The sequence below is a fragment of the Buceros rhinoceros genome, unplaced genomic scaffold (assembly GCF_000710305.1).
Source record: "Buceros rhinoceros silvestris isolate BGI_N320 unplaced genomic scaffold, ASM71030v1 scaffold26660, whole genome shotgun sequence".
Classification (NCBI taxonomy): Eukaryota; Metazoa; Chordata; class Aves; order Bucerotiformes; family Bucerotidae; genus Buceros; species Buceros rhinoceros.
In genome coordinates this window covers 1-18,416 of record NW_010388339.1, presented here as the reverse complement: position 1 = coordinate 18,416, position 18,416 = coordinate 1, and the positions used below count along the sequence as shown (strand labels likewise).

General features: G+C 42.2%; 1 protein-coding gene across 1 annotated transcript in view; it reads left to right on the top strand.

Moving 5' to 3' along the window:
• The window catches only part of TGFBR2 (transforming growth factor, beta receptor II (70/80kDa)), a 30,705-nt gene extending 12,297 nt beyond the window's left edge, over positions 1–18,408 (top strand). Inside the window, exons 3-6 of the mRNA XM_010145676.1 lie at positions 1,067–1,866; positions 6,455–6,596; positions 14,389–14,516; positions 17,969–18,408. Coding sequence (XP_010143978.1) covers positions 1,067–1,866; positions 6,455–6,596; positions 14,389–14,516; positions 17,969–18,148 — 1,250 coding nt within the window. The 3' untranslated portion in view covers positions 18,149–18,408. The remainder of the gene's footprint in view (positions 1–1,066; positions 1,867–6,454; positions 6,597–14,388; positions 14,517–17,968) is intronic.
• The last annotated feature ends 8 nt before the right edge of the window (positions 18,409–18,416 follow it).

Sequence of the window (18,416 nt, the reverse complement as noted above, 5' to 3'; positions counted from 1 at the left end):
TAACCTATTTTCAGAATAAAACTGTTTTCTTTTAAACTCTTTATATTCCCTAAGAAGTACGGAACTAGGTCACTTCTAGAGCTGACAGGGCAGCTCTCCTCTCTAGAATAAAGTTCTGTACTCTTCCCAGAACTTGGCCTTATTCTAGAACATATCCCTATTCTAGGACATGTGCCTGTTGTTCTTCTATTCCCTACTCCTCAATGTTCCACCTAAGAATTTGTTCGTGTGTGGACTGAAGCAGATAAGGAGTTTGGAGGGAACCATCTACTGCTTTACCACAGGGCAGCCAGCATACAGCCAACAAGTGACACAGAGGATGTTTTCAGTTGCATAAATCCATGCAAAAAGTACATGGGTGGGTGACAATTCTCAGATGCGTCATACGTGCCTGATTGTGCCTGCAGGATTTAAACACCTGTGTACATGCAGATGTTTGAATTTGTTCTAGCAACACTTTCCTATACATCAAAGTATTAATTTTGGTTTTCAGATGTGTATGCAGGCATGCATACTGTAGCTGAATATTAGCCTGCAGTAGTTGCGTGCAGACAGGCTTCCTGAAGATGTCTCTACATGGGTTCCACTGAAAGATACTAGATTGGGCTGATCTTTTAGGCAAGTGGGAATTCACATGCTGCATTGCCTGTTTATTTATCAATCCAACTCTTAGAAAAATTAACCCATTTTAGTAATTACTGGTTAAAAGGGCAGATCTGTCAAGAATACATTGACAGAGTAAATGCAGGAGACTTTGGCTATTGTCTTCAGGAAAGTAAAGTTTCATCACTAATTTATTAAGAGCCTGAGAGAAGAACAAAGCTATTAAGTTACATTAGATTCTTTCTCATTCAGTTCCAACTTATAAAAGCAGACAGGAAAGTCCTGGTGAGTGAAGCCTATATATATACAACAACATTTTGAGGTAAGGAAGTAGCGATAACTTTTTACTTACTGCCAGTGGAGAAAACAATGTATTGCACTTGATATAATTAACGACAGCCTCCTGTATACATGAAGCTATGACATCATTTAATGTATACCCTTCTGCTGTTCTTCATTCCAGATGACCCCCATAAGCCAGAGGAGAAAGATGAAATTTCCAAAGTCACAATCATAAGCCTTGTCCCATTACTGGTGATTTCTCTTGCTGTGATTGTTATCTTTTATGCCTACCGCACTCATAAGAAGAAGAAGCTCAACAAGGCATGGGAGAAGAATGTTAAGCCTAGGAAACATAAGGACTGCAGTGATGGTTGTGCCATTATGTTAGATGATGACCGCTCTGACATCAGCTCTACCTGTGCCAACAACATCAACCACAACACAGAATTGCTGCCCATTGAGTTGGACATTGTTGTTGGCAAAGGAAGGTTTGCCGAAGTGTATAAAGCTAAACTAAAGCAAAACACATCAGAGCAATATGAAACGGTGGCAGTCAAGATCTTCCCCTATGAAGAATATGCCTCCTGGAAAACTGAGAAAGACATTTTTTCAGATGTAAACCTCAAGCATGAGAACATACTTCAATTTTTGACAGCTGAGGAGCGTAAAACAGATCTTGGCAAACAGTATTGGTTGATCACTGCCTTCCATGCTAGAGGAAACCTGCAGGAATACCTCACACGGCACATTATCAGTTGGGAGGACCTCTGGAAACTCGGTGGGTCCTTAGCCAGAGGGATTGCTCATCTGCATAGTGATCACACACCCTGTGGTCGTCCCAAAACACCTATCGTGCACAGAGATTTAAAGAGTTCCAACATCCTGGTGAAAAATGATTTAACCTGCTGTCTCTGTGACTTTGGGTTGTCCCTGAGACTGGACCCTTCTCTGTCTGTGGATGATTTGGCTAACAGTGGGCAGGTAGGTTAAAAGTTTGAAGGTGGGGTGGGTGTCTACCAGTTGGTGTGTCAGTTCCTGGTGTGAAAAGAGGAAGAAGTCTGTGTTGCCATATTTACTTAAAATCTTAAAAAATTGAAGTGACAGTACTTACAAACAAAAAGACTTTATCTTAATATTAAAGCAACAGCGAGAAGTGTGCAATGAAGGTTTTCTTATGATCAAGAGAGCTGCACATGTATATGATGCAACCATCGTCTTTATATGCTTTTACTAAGTGTGTGTGAGGTTGTTAGCTACTATTTGTGGTGCTGCTAAAATGCACACACACACACATGGAAAGGATGTGCTTCACATTGTGAGGTTATACCACTGTTTTCATGCCTGATGGCAGTACAGTTTTGTGTGAGCGGACCCGCTCCTGATGTACCCCAGCATATGTGAAGTCAGTCTTCTATCCTTGAGAGGCATAAGCAGATAACTAGAGTGATAGATAATAACTTTAAAAAGCCAAAAATAAAATCGTTTAATTTTATGGCAGTTTCTCCAAATGCAAGCAAATGCTAGAATCTTAAAAAAAAATAAAATAATTGCCTTGTTGTTGCTTTTTCAACTAAGTAACATAGATAATACTCATCTACTTCAAAAGGATGCCTGGAGGATGTTTATGAATGCTTTGAAGATTATATTTTTCAAGTAAATCTCTAAATATTGGCTCTTCTAATGAAAAATACTGTGTAAATTCTGACGAATTTTTAAGTTAATTAATTCATAATTATGTAATTACACATGTTTATATTTATATTTTTATGTGTAGGTCTCATCAAAGCCTAACCATTGACATTGACTTTTACTTCACATTGAACTAACTTCTTGGCTTAGAGCATTTTCAGGGACAGTTTTTCAGGCAGTAGTACTCTCTTAAGTTCACAGGAGCTTTGCTGTTGTTTATGTAATGAAGAGCCATCTTTGAAAGTCTCATTACTGAGAGGCAACTGTCCTGATCTCATTTTGAGAGGGTTTATAAACCAATACCGGGTGTAATGTAACCAAGGAATCTGTATTTAAAATAATTCAAACACCACTCACAAGTGCATATCATTTCTCTCCAGCATGCCAGACATTTTCGGAGTTCAGGGAAATCATACCATATGTAAGTCATAAGACTGTTTCCATTTGGAATAAAGTGAAAACAGAGTATTTGGCAGTGTAAGGCAGAGGCTCTGAAACTCAACTCCACAGACACTTTGATTACTTTCAAGCTGATTTCTCTGGCATTGCTCACAGACACTTGGAAGTAGGAGGATATAGCTTTGATACTGCCACTTCTGCAGTCCACACCAACACTGATGACAAAGTACAGTGCTGCCCCGAGCAGGTTATTGCTTTGGAATCAATGTCCTTGGGCACTTGTGTTGAGGCCCTCTCTTTTACTTTGTTAAGCTTCACTGAATCTGTCTGAGGCTGACCCGGCTAGTGCCATTCTTCCCTGTGACGAGGATTAAGATGGTGTGAAGTGGCTCCACTTCAACCTCCACCGTGTTTCTTCTGGACACACAAGCACCACTCACTCAAATTCCCCAACACGTCAACTTCAGTTGCAGTAGCAGCTTTTGCTAAAGGGGTCTTGCACCGGAATTTGCCTTAAGCATAATGATCAGAAGGCTGGAACATCTCTGCTATGACGACAGGCTGAGAGAGTTGGGGTTGTTCAGCCTGCAGAAGAGAAGGCTCCAGAGAGACCTTATTGTGGCCTTTCAATACTTGAAGTGAGCCTACAAGAAAGATAAGGACAATCTTTTAGCAAGGCCTGTTGTGACAGGACAAGGGGTAATGGTTTTAAACCAAAAAGGGGAGATTTAGACTAGATCTAAAGAAGAATTTTTTTACAATGAGGGTGGCGAAACACTGGAACAAGTTACCCAGAGAGGTGGCAGAAGCCCCATCGCTGGAAACACTCAAGTGCGGGTTGTACAACCTGATCTAGTTGAAGATGTCCCTGCTTACTGCAAGGGGGTTGGACTAGATGACCTTTAAAAGGTCCCTTCCCACCCAAAGCATTCTGTGATTCATATTCTGAACTTTACCCTTTTATTCAAACCTTTCCCACCAGGAGGTCCAGCCTTTGAAGGTATATTACGGAGCTGCCCCAAATCTTAAATCAAGGAAACCTCTAGCTTCCTATGAAATAGATTAAAGAGTGTAAGTGTTTTACCTTTTTTCTGGCCAGCTTTAGTCACATTCAAGGCAAGTTGTTTGGGTTACAAAGCCACCTTCCATCTACCCAATTACCTTCTGTATCATGCAAATGTAGCGGTTATTAACCAGTGCCCTTAGTGACTGGCTGGAGACAGTCTTTTTCTCATTAGAACCTTTGCAGTCTTTTCAGTTTGGCCAGACACAATGGTTAATATTTGTAGACGTTACTTAATCAGAGTGCATAAATCTGGACCTTTGTCCCTCTGTGTTCAAAGGACTTCCAGCAAGGCCAGCTGTTCCTCACCTCAGCAGCATCAGCAACCTTGTAACAGATGGTCTTTCTAATCAGATATGAGAGGTGTCTACTGCCTCTCTGACTGACAATGTCAGAGCACAAAGCATCACTCAACAGCTTGAAAGAAATGTAAGATCTCCAGTAAAAAAGATCCAAAAGTCACAAAAATTATAACGTACCACTGAAAGATAGATTTTCACAAGGAGTTTTGGAGAAGCAAGAACTGAAACCAGACTGGTCTTTGCAGAGAGAAAGCAGATTTAGACTCCAGATGGGCAACCAGCACTGAATTGCTGGAATTTAGATACCTAAAATGCCTTTGAGACTGAAGGTTCAGGTTTCACTGAGACACAGTGAAAGTATCTTTGACCAAAATATCTAATAATCTAAATGCAGATAAAAGAGCACAAGCAGAGTGGAACACATGATAAATCCTAAGCAGGATGGAAAAGGGATTGATTTCATACCATACTCAAAGTAATTTTAAATTTTTTCTGCGCTTCCCACTGTATTTTTTAGTTATAGGGCTTGATTCTTCATTGTCCAGCTGAGCTGCAGAATAATTTTTACTGCTGCAAAGAGAGTGTGAAATGCCAGACCACAACAGCACTTTGTGAAAAAGTTAAGAATCTGTATTTGGTCACCATTAACTCTTATTAAAATCAGCAGGATTTGAGGGTGTGGGACTCTGGTCCATAGTGTACAGGTAACCCTTCTTAAGCTTTGGTTGGGATCTGCTTGGGGAAGAACTTTTGTGTTGGGGAACGGATTGGGAGGTAGAAACATCCTCTGCTGCAGAGTTTCCATATGTACGTGTTTTGTACGGGAGGGAAATGCTGGTCAGCTCAGCGCTGCTAACACAAGATTCTCCCAAGTACCCATTCAGTTGCTCTAATGCTTGGCCTTAAATTCATCACAGAGTCCATGTAACAGGGAATTTAACTTTAGTAGAGTTGGGTTTTTTCTGTCCTCTGTTTATAGAAGATTTGATCCTACTCCCATTTGGATATTTTTGACACAGTTGCAGGGTCCTATAACAAAGCTACAGCCTTGATCTTTCCAGCTGTCTTCTTATGGTGCATTGCACTTTTTGTGGAACTTCTTCCCGTTTGTCCTAAGCCTGTTCGTAGGAGCTTTTATAATGGATGTTGTAGGACACTCTCAGGAACTGTGGCTGCCTACAATTGCAGACCCAGTAGCTGAAAGATCTTCTGCAGTCCTGCTTGCTGCTGGTCTCTGGAGTGATTGCTGTAGTACAGTCTACAAATAGCTCATCTGAATCACAGATCCTGCTGCATCACCCACTTGTGCTTGTGTGATTAATAATCTCTGTGATAACCAGTCTCCAATCTGAAACTGTCTTTGCCTGATCAAAGACTTATTGTTTACAGTTTTTCAAGGGGGATAAATTTTTTATAACTACCCTGTGAAGAGTTTGTCATTTGAGAGCAGCTGTGGAGTAATCCAAAAATTCTTCCTTACATCCTTTCTTGTGATAAAAACATGCATGTAAACTTTGCCTTCTGTAATGTGAGGTCATAATCTAGATTTCAGCAAAGCTGCTAAAATCATTGCTGAAAATTTCTCAGTATGAATGAAGTTTATGAAAATGTCTTCTCAAACAAAGGGGACACTTTCTGGTTTCAATTCAAATGTGCACTTCTGCACTCAGTATTTGTGTTTTTGCTTTCTTCTGTCAGGCCTGTATTTACCACTTTCCTTTTAAGGCTACCATGAAAACAAGCAGCTAACACTGTAATATGCAGTCAAAATAATACAATGTGGTTTTTGCTCATCTGAAAGTCAGCAGCAAGTGCGTCAGGCCCAAGGGGCAGAGTTTATCTGTGAAGAGCCAAAGAGTGAGAAAGCTTGTTAGTGTCAACATTATTTGCTTAAGGAACTAGAAACAGCTTCTTTTTTCTTTACTAAGGGAGGTGCAAATAAGTTGGTAGTCAGGACAATTCCAGATTCCCCTGGCAGGAGAAAATATGATCTGTGCCAGGTACGGCCTGAATTTCTGGCACCGTTTCTGTGAAAGCTGAAGTTAAATTACAGCAGAATGCAAAACATGAATTACAAATGCAGATCCTGAGCTATCCATGACCTCCTCTTCTATAGGTTGGCACAGCAAGGTACATGGCCCCTGAGGTTCTGGAGTCTAGGATGAACCTGGAGAACGTGGAGTCCTTCAAACAAACAGATGTGTACTCCATGGCATTGGTCCTCTGGGAAATGACATCTCGCTGTAATGGCATCGGAGGTAAGTGCGCTCAGTTTTCTTTTCTAAAAGTATATTTGGACAGACATGCTCTTGTGGTTGCCTGAGGAGGGGGTGATACTTTTCAACTCTTACCAATTGTTCTAGTGTACATGGATGCTGTAAATTAACAGGCCTTAGGTAGTATGAGATGCACATGTGCATGAGCAGCCTTGAAGGGCAAGCATCTGAGAGCACAAGAAAGTTGTTTCTCAATTGGTGTAAGGGTAAATCTGTTGTTAGGAAGATGCTTTTTAGAGATATTTAATGCCTAATGTTTTCCTGTAACATCTTGAGTAGCCATGGATTGACTCAGTCTCATTGACGAAACTGATTAGAAATACAAGACAAATTGAAATATTAAGACCAAGAAAAGATAACTGCCTCCCATTTACTTTCATGGAATGTAAATTCTAAAACCTTCTGAGGGCCAGTTAAGTGTCACATTTACTACATGATCATTTCAGTAAGAGCCATCATAGTGACAGAGAAACTTTCCTGCTTTCCCAAAATCCCCAACTGCTGCTCATCATTTTTTGTGATGTTGCAAGAGATCATCCGTATGAGAAATCAAGAGATGTTTGTTGTACAAAGTGCAGTTACAGAATAAAAATGATTGAAACTGACTATCAGAATAGCTCCAGGAAGAGCTGCTGTGCTTGTTCTTGTTCAGAGTTTGTTCTCTGAAACAAAATCTCAATTTCTCCTTTGCCTAAAGCTTCCCCAGAATTCCCAGAGTGTGATACTGGTACAGGCTAGAAATCAGAGAAGTTGCTGTTGAGATATCTGCATTACCTATTGCCACATTTGAAGATTTTTGCCTTACTTCAGGGACTAAAACAAGACTAAGTTACATATAAAATTCTTCAGTCTGCTGGTATTGTCTAACATTCATTCTAACAAAAACTGCTGCACAGTCCAGGGCTCTCACAGGCAGTCTAAAGAGTGGGGCCGTAAAAGGTAACACTAATGTGCATATTGTGGTAGATATGCTGCTGTGATTTGAATTGCTAGCCTTCTTCTGAAACCACGGAGGCTCCCTTTTCATCAGACTTGGCACAGTTGCATCTCAAAGGGCTGCCACAGAGACAGGACAATCTTGCAGGCTGGAGTATGAGGAACAGAGTGTGCAGGAGGGAAACCAATGTCTCATGGGAAGATGTACATAGCTGCTTGTTGTTTCTCTACTAACATCCGTGGGATACCACAAGGATATCCATGGTGGGCTCTGAAGCAACTACACAGTGGCTGTGTGGCTGCATCACCATGTCCATGTGCAGGCAGGAGAAATGCCTCCACCTCGGTCTCCTCCTATGTCTGACCAGCATTTGGACTTTCTGGGTGGGCTGAACTGTGGGCAACAGATTCGCCCCTGCTTGCAAGCCTGCCAAGAAAGCTAGAAAGCGAGTATATGTGCAAACAGCTGACTAGGGCTAGCATAAAAGCATGAAAAAAATTTCTTTAGTTAAACATTTCAGGGAAAAAACATTCAATGCTTCGGGAACTGAACCTCAGTCTGGCATATTCCAAGGCAAACCAATTCACATTTAACTGTCATGGTCATGCCTGTTTCTGAATGTGTTGGCACAACCTCATCTTTTCATTAGCACTTTGTAAATTGGGCCAAGGAGATTTAAAATCCGAGAAAAGGGATCTTTGCCCTGTCTCTTGAGCTCTTTCTGTTTCTTGCATTTAAGAACTCACCTTATTAATATAAATATGAGCCGTTCAGTGTGGAGTCTTTTATCTTTGCTGATGCTTGAGTCCCTTCCTGTTCATGTTTGCTGAGTACAGTGAAATGGAGATTGTGGCAAAAGCAAACCTTGTTGCTGCTGTTCTCAGAAGGCGACTGCCTGAAAGAGGATATAAAGGGAGTTTCGTAAGGAAAGAAAATCACCAGCATGTTTAGCTAGAAGAGAGTGACCCGTTATAACCTTAAGAAGAGCTGAAGTATTTTCAGGAAAAGGAAAGATTTCTCTGACCCTGCATCGCCTTTGCTTTCAAGATGGAGCTTAACCCTCACTCACATCCAGATTTTCCCTATTCATTTCATCCCTCAGTCACCCTCATCTTCAGAAACACATTTCTTTAATTTTGTTTCCTATTTCAGTCATCTTTCCAGGGGCTGAAGTCCCCAGCAAAACCACAGGAGTACTTGGGCTGGTCTGTGGCAGGCAGAACTTGGATTTACTGTCTTCATCCAGAGCAGTTAAATACAACTCCCAGGATGTAGCTCCTTTAACTTGGCACTGGTACTGATCTGCAGCAGCATTGCATGATTGCTCTCATTTCCTTCTTAGGTTTTCCCCTGGTTCGTGCAGTTGGGCTATCTTTGCAACCAGCTGGTGAAATTCATGACTACAACTCCCCTTCTGCTTTCTCTCTCCATCTGTCACTCATGACTACCCCCTACCCTCACAGCCTTACCGAGGAGCTGCCTCAGCTCACACAAACCCCTCTTTTCTTCCTAAACTCTTAGGCACTGAGAGAAATGACCTCCTCTGTAAGTTGGAATAGGGTCACCTGATTGCAACCAGCCTTTTCAAAGGAGCCTTAAAGACGTAGGCAACCATATTTGCAGGGCAGGCTTGACTGTGGTGTCACCTCCCTGTCACTAGAGAAACCTGTGGTGGTATAGAAGGCAGGAGGGGCAGTCTAAGCTGAGGCAGCATCTTAGCATCTTTAATTGCTGGGGGTAGGGGGTGGTAATTGGGGTGGGGGCTAACTGCCATTCAACCACATAAAGGTACAGTGACATTTATAAAGGGAGCTCTCAGGATTTGTCAGTGTGCAGGTGTTTGTGGGAGGCAGTGGAGGCAGGTCCTTTCACTGGAGCAGCTATGTCAAATACAGTCTCCATGCCGGGCCTTTTCAGTCAGCAGACGTTTAAACAAAAATACCCAGCAGCATAATCCATACTGTGAAGCTGCGGTAGTAAATAAGCAGGTGGAGATCAGCTTTTGAGAAAGGCCATGCTGTTCGTTCATTGTTACTTTGTTGTGCTAAATATGGAAAAGCAGAAATGGGGCACAAGGGGAAGGGAGACAGAGGCAAAGATCGAGTTTGACTGATTTTTCGCTGGAGTGTAATTTAAGAGGCATATTTAGAAACTCAGCAATACTACTTTGGGGAGAGCTTCAACTGCTCCATGCTGCCGTTAACTTGGTATTTCATTCAGTGCAACAGCTGTGCACCAGATGCTGCACGTTACAAGAAACATAATTTTCATCTCAACCACTTGCTTTCAGAGCAACACAGCTTTGGGGACTGAGGCAAGTGTAATTTCTCTGACAACCTCCTATAAAGAAAAGAAAACCATCTGTTTTGTATTGGAGCTGCTATGGGTGGGGAACAGTTGGGGGTGCAGGGGGGAAGGAGAGGAAAGGGAACTTCTGGATACATAGAGCTGGTGAAAAGGGAGAAGAGAAACCCCTTAGAAAACGGTGATGTTTATTGTGCGGTATTGTACTGCCTGGAGTGGTGGCTGGCTTCAGTATAGTAACAGGGCTTTGTTTGAAATGGTAGCCTTGCTTTACCACAGACGTGTTTAATGTGAATTAAATCACTGATTAATCTTAGGCTTACTTGGAAAGAGTCAGCTAAGAGCCACAGTTTCATAACTAAACATGTGAGCATCCTGTAGCTCGTGAAGTGCTCAGCTTTCACCATATTGTTGTGGAGAGGGGACAGTTTCTGGCAGCAGGGAGTGTTTTAATACCTATACAGTGGAGCTGTGCTTGTGCATTGGGCTCCGAGGTAGCTGCAGCTGGGGCCTGGTTTAAGCCTCTCCTTTTGTGAAGCGGAACCCAGTTAGGGCACATCTGCACCACACTGGCTTGTGGTGGCATATAAACCCGAGCTGGTACATCCACATGGTGCAGCGTCACCATGTGGCAGTTACTCATGACCTAGAAATTCTCTATGTGTCACCACATAGTAAAGTGGCACATAAAGTAAAGCAGCAAGTGCTTGCCTTCAACAAGCCCAGGTAGCAGTAGATGAGATGGCTGTACTACACTCCATGTTGGGTGCCAATGGGCTCATGTGCTCTGCATTCCTCTACTTTCCCACCTCAGGATACAGCACACAGTGACTAAGCAGCCTGTAACTGTATACTGAAGGCAGAGCTCGTGCACTCCCAGACTTTGGAAGGGTGGCTGTGTCTTTCATCGTTGTATGTGAAGTCACTTAAAACACATCTGTGCAAGGGAAACAGCACGATGAGTTCACCCATCCCAACACATCCTCACCCTTCCCAGTTAGCATCTGTAATCTGAAGAAGCAGGAGGGGGTAAATGTGAATCAAGCATTTGACTGCTCCTTAGAACTGAAGATGAAATAGCTTTTGAGCCTCTGCATAATTCCTTTGCTCAATGGCTAAGTAGGTCCACTGCCCAAATTCTTCTAGCATGAAGAAAGTCACAATCTGCACACACACAGTGTGTGCATAAGCTGACATGGTAGCACCACCATTGATTGATTTATCCCTTCTGTGGCTTTCCCCTTGTAAACTCTAAATGTAGAGGTGTTTCAAAATCACCTAAATGTTTCCAAACACAAGCCCACTACTGGATGGTTGCTTTTTGCTGGCCTTTCACCTCAGTTCTGCTTTGATTCTACAAATGAGACTTCATCTTTCAACATGAGAAGTTGTCCCACAGAAAGCAGCAAGACAGATCATGTGAGGGAGCGTTGGCAGGGTTTGTGGGTATGGTTTTCTGACCCAAAGGAAGAGAATCTCAATGCAAATAGCTTAGAGTGCAAAAAAGATCACAAGTGAGATATATTTTTCATGAGGAACCCACAGCCAAATTTTTCAAATCACTCATCAGGAAAAAAAAAATAGATTTTTAGTAATGTCTCTGTTTGGGGCTAAAATTCCACTCCCAGCTTCTCTGAGTGTTATGGCCAGGCCAGTATCAAAGAGAACCAGAGGAACAGCAAGTATTTGTGCAAGGTAGCTGACAGCCATCAAGATTAAATGCTGGAGGTTAAAGTTGAAGGAGCCCTGCCATTACTGAACACTAAAGGTGCTGTAGGTCATGGTACCTGAGGTATTTATGATACTTCAGCCAGTTGTCATTTTTAGTGTCTGACTGATCTAAAAAGAGAAGAAACATTGAAGACAAGAAAAATAGATTCAGCATCTGTATACAGCAGTGCGCAAACATCTTAGCCTACCTCAAACTGACATCTGTTAAATCTCCTGTAGCTCGTCAACATGATCCATGAATGGCCCAAACTATTACTGCAAAATGTGCCTGACACCTGAGATTCCACAGCATAAGGATGATTTACTGGGAGAGGATTCAGTGGGGTTTTCTTTCTAAGGGCAAGAGAAGCAAGATAATGAATAGCAGGAAGTATTGCATGCTTTTCAAACTGAGGGAAGGCACAATTGCATTACTACAAAATTATTACAGTGAATTGGCATCTGAGCTCAATTTTTCTTTACCATTAAAAAAACCCAAAACCAACCAAACAACCTAAACCTGAAAAACCTATTCAGTCTTTATATTTGGAAGAGGAATGCTCGTAGCATAGAAAGAATTTCTCAGACAGGGAAAATGTGTTACAAACCTATCAATTCCTCAGAAGGGCTTTCCTTTCCCCCATTTGGACCATCTCATGAATCTGAATGGCCTTCAAATTAAGCTCAGTGAGAGGCAACAGGTCAGCACCACAGCACCAGCTTCCCTCTGTTGAACACTGAGACTCCTCTGACTCCTAATACCACAGGAAAATTTCAGAGCGTTGGCTGGTGTCTGTGATCACTGCCTCAACGAAACCGCAACTGATGGAGATGGTGTAGGAAATGGCTGTCTAGGTCATGCTATTTAAGTTTTCCCAGCAAATTTAATATTTTGATTTGCTTTGAAAGGAGAGGTAATGTGCTTTTTAATCATTCTGTATCCACCGCACAGGAATCCAGGGCTGACCAGCAAAATGGCAACTTCCCAATTAACTTGTAGAGCTAAAGTCTTGTAAATTTACTTTGTTGAGTTATCTCTAGCTCAGATTAATGCAGGTGAAACCTGTATGACTTCTTGTAGGGGTAAGGAAGCAAAACAGACTTTGGCCCTTGAGTCTTAAAAAAAGTGATTTATGCATGAGAAGATGGGAGTCTTGTTTCAGGACTATAACCACTCTCTAGACCATTGAGTGGATAGTGGCCAGTACCAGATGGTTCAGGAGAATGAGCAAGCACTCTGCGAGAAGCATCTGTGGAGTGATCTGCTGCACTGCACACACAGTTGTATGCAGCTGGATCTGTCAACACTGAACTTTGAAGCACAAAGTTTAATATATCTTCTAAAATGTGTGTTGTGTATCTTGGCTATTCCTTTTAAGCATTAGAAATTCCCTCTCTTTTTCTGTAGCCCATAGTCTTCACCTTGTGGCCGTCATGCAGAAATGAGATCTACAGCCTGACTAAGGTTTTGGTGAAAAGTCCACCTTTTAGTTGTGTTCAGTACTACCTTGGTTTTTGTCGTAAGACGTGACAATCAGAAGGATCTGACCTGTGTTATCTTGATCCTTGATTATTTTCAGAATTTTGCCATATGATCTCTTACCTTTCTCTCCAAAGGAAACAAAGCCAAACTTTGGAGGTTCTTCCCATTTTGGAGGGCCTTTAATCATTGTTATCACCCTTCTTGGAACTTCTTTTTACCCCTTGAGAGGCGTGACCAGCACTGGACACTGCATTTGAACTTTAGTTGTAACATGACACAACAGCACTCTGTCTCCCATCTTGTTCATCTCTCTTCACACATCTTCTGGGCACTCACATGCATTTTTCAGACTGCCTCGTAGATTACACTTCAGTTTTTCTTGCTCTCAATTAATTCCTAGAAAGAAATAAGAGGCAGAGAACAGGCCAGCTTCATAAATCTTATCTAATAGTAGCAAGTCATTAGGCCTGTGAATAAAGTCTCCATCTGTTCCCAAAGAAACCACAGCATTTTCTACACTGTGTCAGCATCTACTATAATATTTCCGCTCTCAGAGATTTCTTGAGTTTTCTCCAAAGATCCCATATGTTTGCGTCTTCTTTTCTCTCTCCAAAGAAAAGCAAAGAAAATATGCAACATGCAAACAAAAACTAGAATGGCAGCAACCCCTTCAGGAAACTGTGCCCCCTGCATCATGGGCCAAACCTGACACATTTTGGGAAAAAGGCCTAAAATAAGAGCAGACTACTACTTTCTACGAGGGAGCATGGCTCAATAATAAAAAAGGGTAGCATAGCAACTTCCAGCACTACTGCTTACTATATCTTTGTACTTTTCAAGCAACAATTTATTCCTAGCAATCTAGCACGTTAACTTCTGTTGTGACCTAGATAGATTTCAGTTTATATTTCACCTGGTAACTGTATATGAATTCCAGGGGACTTAAAGGGGACAAAGTTGTTGCAAGTCTGGCTCAGGCAAAACTCACCTTGAAGCTCCTGTGTGTTTTTCCTCAGCACAGATTGAAAGGGTCACAAACCATTACAGGTTACTCTCCTGCTCTGACTGTTGCTAATATGATTATGCATGAAAGGGTTTAAATGAAAATTGTTTAGTTGGCTAGTAAAGAAAAAGGGAAGGAGGAAGCGTGTGGAAGAAACACATTTGAAACATTTTTGAAAATGCCAACTGGCTTTGCTTTGTTTGGAGCTGGTCAAGCAGAACAGTGGCACTGAGCAGCTAATCAGTAGCTCCTACTTAAGAGAACAGCCAGCTCCCTTCACACTTGGCACCAGCACAACACAGCTGAATACCCTTGTGTTTGCTTATTCTCTTGGCAGAAGTAAAAGAGTACGAGCCCCCATTTGGCTCTAAAGTGCGAGAACACCCTTGCGTGGAAAGCATGAAGGACAATGTCCTAAGAGACAGAGGACGGCCTGAGATCCCCAGCTCCTGGCTTAATCATCAGGTAAGAGCACCACACATGAGCCGCTGGTTGCTGCACCACACATGTAGCTGCTGCCGGAAGCCTGAGCCTTGACTCAGTGCCCTGCCCAGCAGGCCGAATCTCTCTTTTGCATAGATTAGAGCTCTGTCACACTGTGACACCAGTGCTGCCTGTGGTTCAGTGCTCCACACTGTTCTTACTCCAACACCCTGGGATTTCTGCTGCCCACCAGCATAATCTAAAAGTGATCAAAATAAAAAGACTGGAAACCTGAGACCCGACAGTCATCCAGACAGCCACAGAGTAATTAGGGCCGTAAAGCACACTGTGCGCAGGCTCTGAAAGGTCAAAGAGAACAACTTTGCACATGAGCCCCTTCAGCAGAGAAAACAAATCTCAGTATTTTATCATGGAGAGCAGTCATAGTTGTATTCCAGCTGTTGACAGGTCTAAGAAAATAGGAAATGAGTCTTCAGCAAGCCAGTCTGGTTTTATTCAGCTTGCGCATTAGCAGTCCGTTTCCCTTGCATGTCATGAAGCACTCTGTCAGCTTTCACCATACGTGGACAATGGTTGCACTTACTAGGTGATAGTAGATTTCTCAGTAGAATGGAATGGAAATAAGCCAAAAGCATGTATTTCTTCACCTTTGCTCTGAGCCGTTTTATCAGTAGAGATAAAATGAGAATCATATCAGAGAAGAAATGAGGCTTGCTCATTCAGCTTGTCAATGAAGTATGTTGAGTGGTCATTGCAGACAAAAGGAAAGCATCCTGAACATTTATAAAATCCCAGGCAATCAAGATCAGCTAGTATTTCCATCAGGAGCAATGTAACACTCTCTTTTGCATTCCAGTTGTGATGTTAAAAATCATAGTTTAACACCTACTTAAGAAAGGCTGAGTGGCCGAAATTAGTCATCTTTTCAACCAAGAACAACATATCTGCCTCCTGATGACTATGGCAGAGTGCAGCCCCTTCCTGGACCACAGGGACTTGCTCTATAATTAGTTATCTGTGATGATTATGGTTATTGAGGATGATTATGGTTATTGAGGAGAGGCCTTTAACTGAAGAGGAAAGTTGTACTTTGGGGGACACTTGGATACCTGATATTACCAGTACTGAAAAGACCTTGATGTTTTTAGGAGCCATCTACAACCATCTTCTAAATGACAAGTTGATCTGGGAAGGAGAAATTATACTAATGCTCATATTTATGGAAAAGAACTTGTTACAGAAATTTTGTAAAAATTGTGAATGAGCTAGTAAAAGGGATCATTAATTGACTGCAGTTGCTTGTTTTCCACGAAGTCCAAACTAGTACCGGTACTTCAGAAGAACTCAATTAACAAAACAGAAAAGAATCTTGATTCAGATGAGCTGGGAGAAAAAAATTAAATAGCAGAAAATGCTTAAAATTAGGAGCAGTGTGAGAACATTTCTTGGGATATTCAAGAGACATGGTCCCACGTGAAAAAATGAAAGTAAAGAACAGTAGAGAACTGATTAGGGGACAAGAATAACAACAGAAAGGTCTGTGGTCAGCAAGCTTGAGGATAATCAGAGTTTTCTCAAGGGTAAATGGAAATCCAACTTAGCACCAATCTGTTGCTGGATATGGAAGAAAGATAGTGCTTATGCTAATGCAAAGGCAGAAGTGGTCAGCAAATATTTCTGTTCTGCATTTGGGAATAGCCAAATGATGTACGTGTAATGGAAGGTGATGAAGGCCCCTAAAAGCAAAAGCACTGCCACTTGAAGAAGGCCTGGGACAGCGTTAGTGAGACTTGTCTGCATTGAGGACAAGGCTACTCCTGCAGGCACTGCAGTGGGGCAGTAGAAATGGGAAATACCATTTGTTTATGCCTTGGAGAGAAGTGTCCAGGAGCTTGACTCATGGACAGCCAGTTGTAGCAGCAGGTGTAGGTGTGCTGGCATGCCCAGTGTGCCTGGGCAGGGAAGCACTGGACTTGGGATCCTGGTGCTACTCAGGCATGGGGCAGGCCCACAGCTGCCAAGCCTGAGTGTGTGGAGGGCTGCAGCTCAAGATAATGGAGTAGAGCTCTCAAATAAACCACAAATTTAGTCATCTCTGGTTTTAGATAGCAATTAAAATAATCTCAGATTTGAACCTAGGTGTCCTGCACTTGACTTCAGGGACTTCTTTCCTGTGTCAAATCCAGACCTCAGTCTGCCCCCAGTACAGGACACGCCATCGACTGGGCAAACCTGTCTGTGCTTGTGTGTCGCTCGAATGGGCACAGCCAGCTCTAGCGGTTCGGCTAAGAGTCTAAGGCGAGAAATGAATGCCTGATAAAATACTCAGAGGTCATTTAATGAAGGTGGATTTAATTCCTTTCCGCTGAATCCCTTCAGTGGTTCACGTTGCACTATCTAAAATGCATCGGCTTCTGCAGGGCCATGGCAGTTTGTAGCAGCTGAGGATCTGCTTTGAACTCCATAGAAGTTGCTCTTCCTACAATGGCTCTTCCATATTCATGTCCTTCCTCTGCAGTCATATGTTTGTAATGAACTCATTATTCATCACGATACAATTCTGGAATGGATTTACATATTACAATTTTTCCCCTCTTAATGAGATTTGTTGCACTACTGATTTCAAGTTAATGTTTAATATTTAATTTAATTTACTGCTTGTAATTTCAATGCCAGCAGAAAGCTAATGTTATTTGTATACAGACAATAACATTCTGCTATTAATATTGACATCAGTCAACATCACTAAATAGGTAAATTATGCAATTAATGCAGTCTTATTTTTTTTAAATAGGAAGTTTAAGATCAGTCCTACTTAATGGGCTTTTAGTGTCATAAAGCAAAGCACACAATTTCCTGGCAAATACCTCATGTTTATAAAACACATTACAGAGACGCAACTAATTTTTGCTCCTGTAAACATGTGCATCAGCATTGAAATGAAGGTTAAATAGTTATATCAAAGAGTGACATGTGTTTAAGTGTGGGACTGTGGCCCCTATTTTCTCATAGGTTTAGTTAGTCTGCAAGGAATTCATAAAGGGCTAATGCAGAGCCTGATATCACTGGGAATCAGAATTATGTTCAAAAAACTCAAAATGGAATTCAGATACGCAAAGGCATGGGTTGAGCAGGAAGTCACATTATCCAAGAATTCTGATCATGCTTATTCCAAAAAAACCCTACTTGATTCTGTAACACTTGTGCAACGCATAATTTTTCTTGTTATGAAGTATCAGAACATATGCCCAGAAATGACAGTACCAACTAAAGTGCTGAAAATACTGTGGTAGGGTTTCTTTTAAAGAAAAAGAAAAGCATGCCCCTCTGACAGTAGCAGCAGAGCCCCTAAAGCACCTCCAGGACACAAATGAATAACGCCCTGAGCTTCAGAGGGCACTAAAGCAACCCCTACACCCAGGGTTTGGCAGTGACTGGCCCCATCACAGCTGTTCTCTCTGTCTCCTCTGCAGGGCATCCAGATGGTGTGCGAAACCCTTATTGAGTGCTGGGATCACGACCCCGAGGCCCGGCTCACAGCGCAGTGTGTTGCAGAGCGCTTCAGCGAGCTCAAGCACCACAACAAGCTCTGTGGAAGAAGCTGTTCAGAAGAGAAGATCCCTGAAGACAGCTCCGTGACCACTGCTAAGTAGTGTGCATCTGAGAGCTCCGAAACGGAGGAAAGTCACTCCTAGACACGTTCACCTTCACAAAGGAAGAAGTCTCAATCAGTGCCTTGACTTGCTTCCTGGAGGACTGAGGCTGTCCCTACTCCCTTTAGGCTCCGGCTCCAGACAGGGAGATGTATTTGTGGAATTAAAAGCCAGGGAGTAGGTGTCATACCCTAGCATTGGCTGCTGGCATCATGTCACAGGAAGAGCTATATATGTTAGCACTTCCTCAGGAAATGAAATCTTAAAC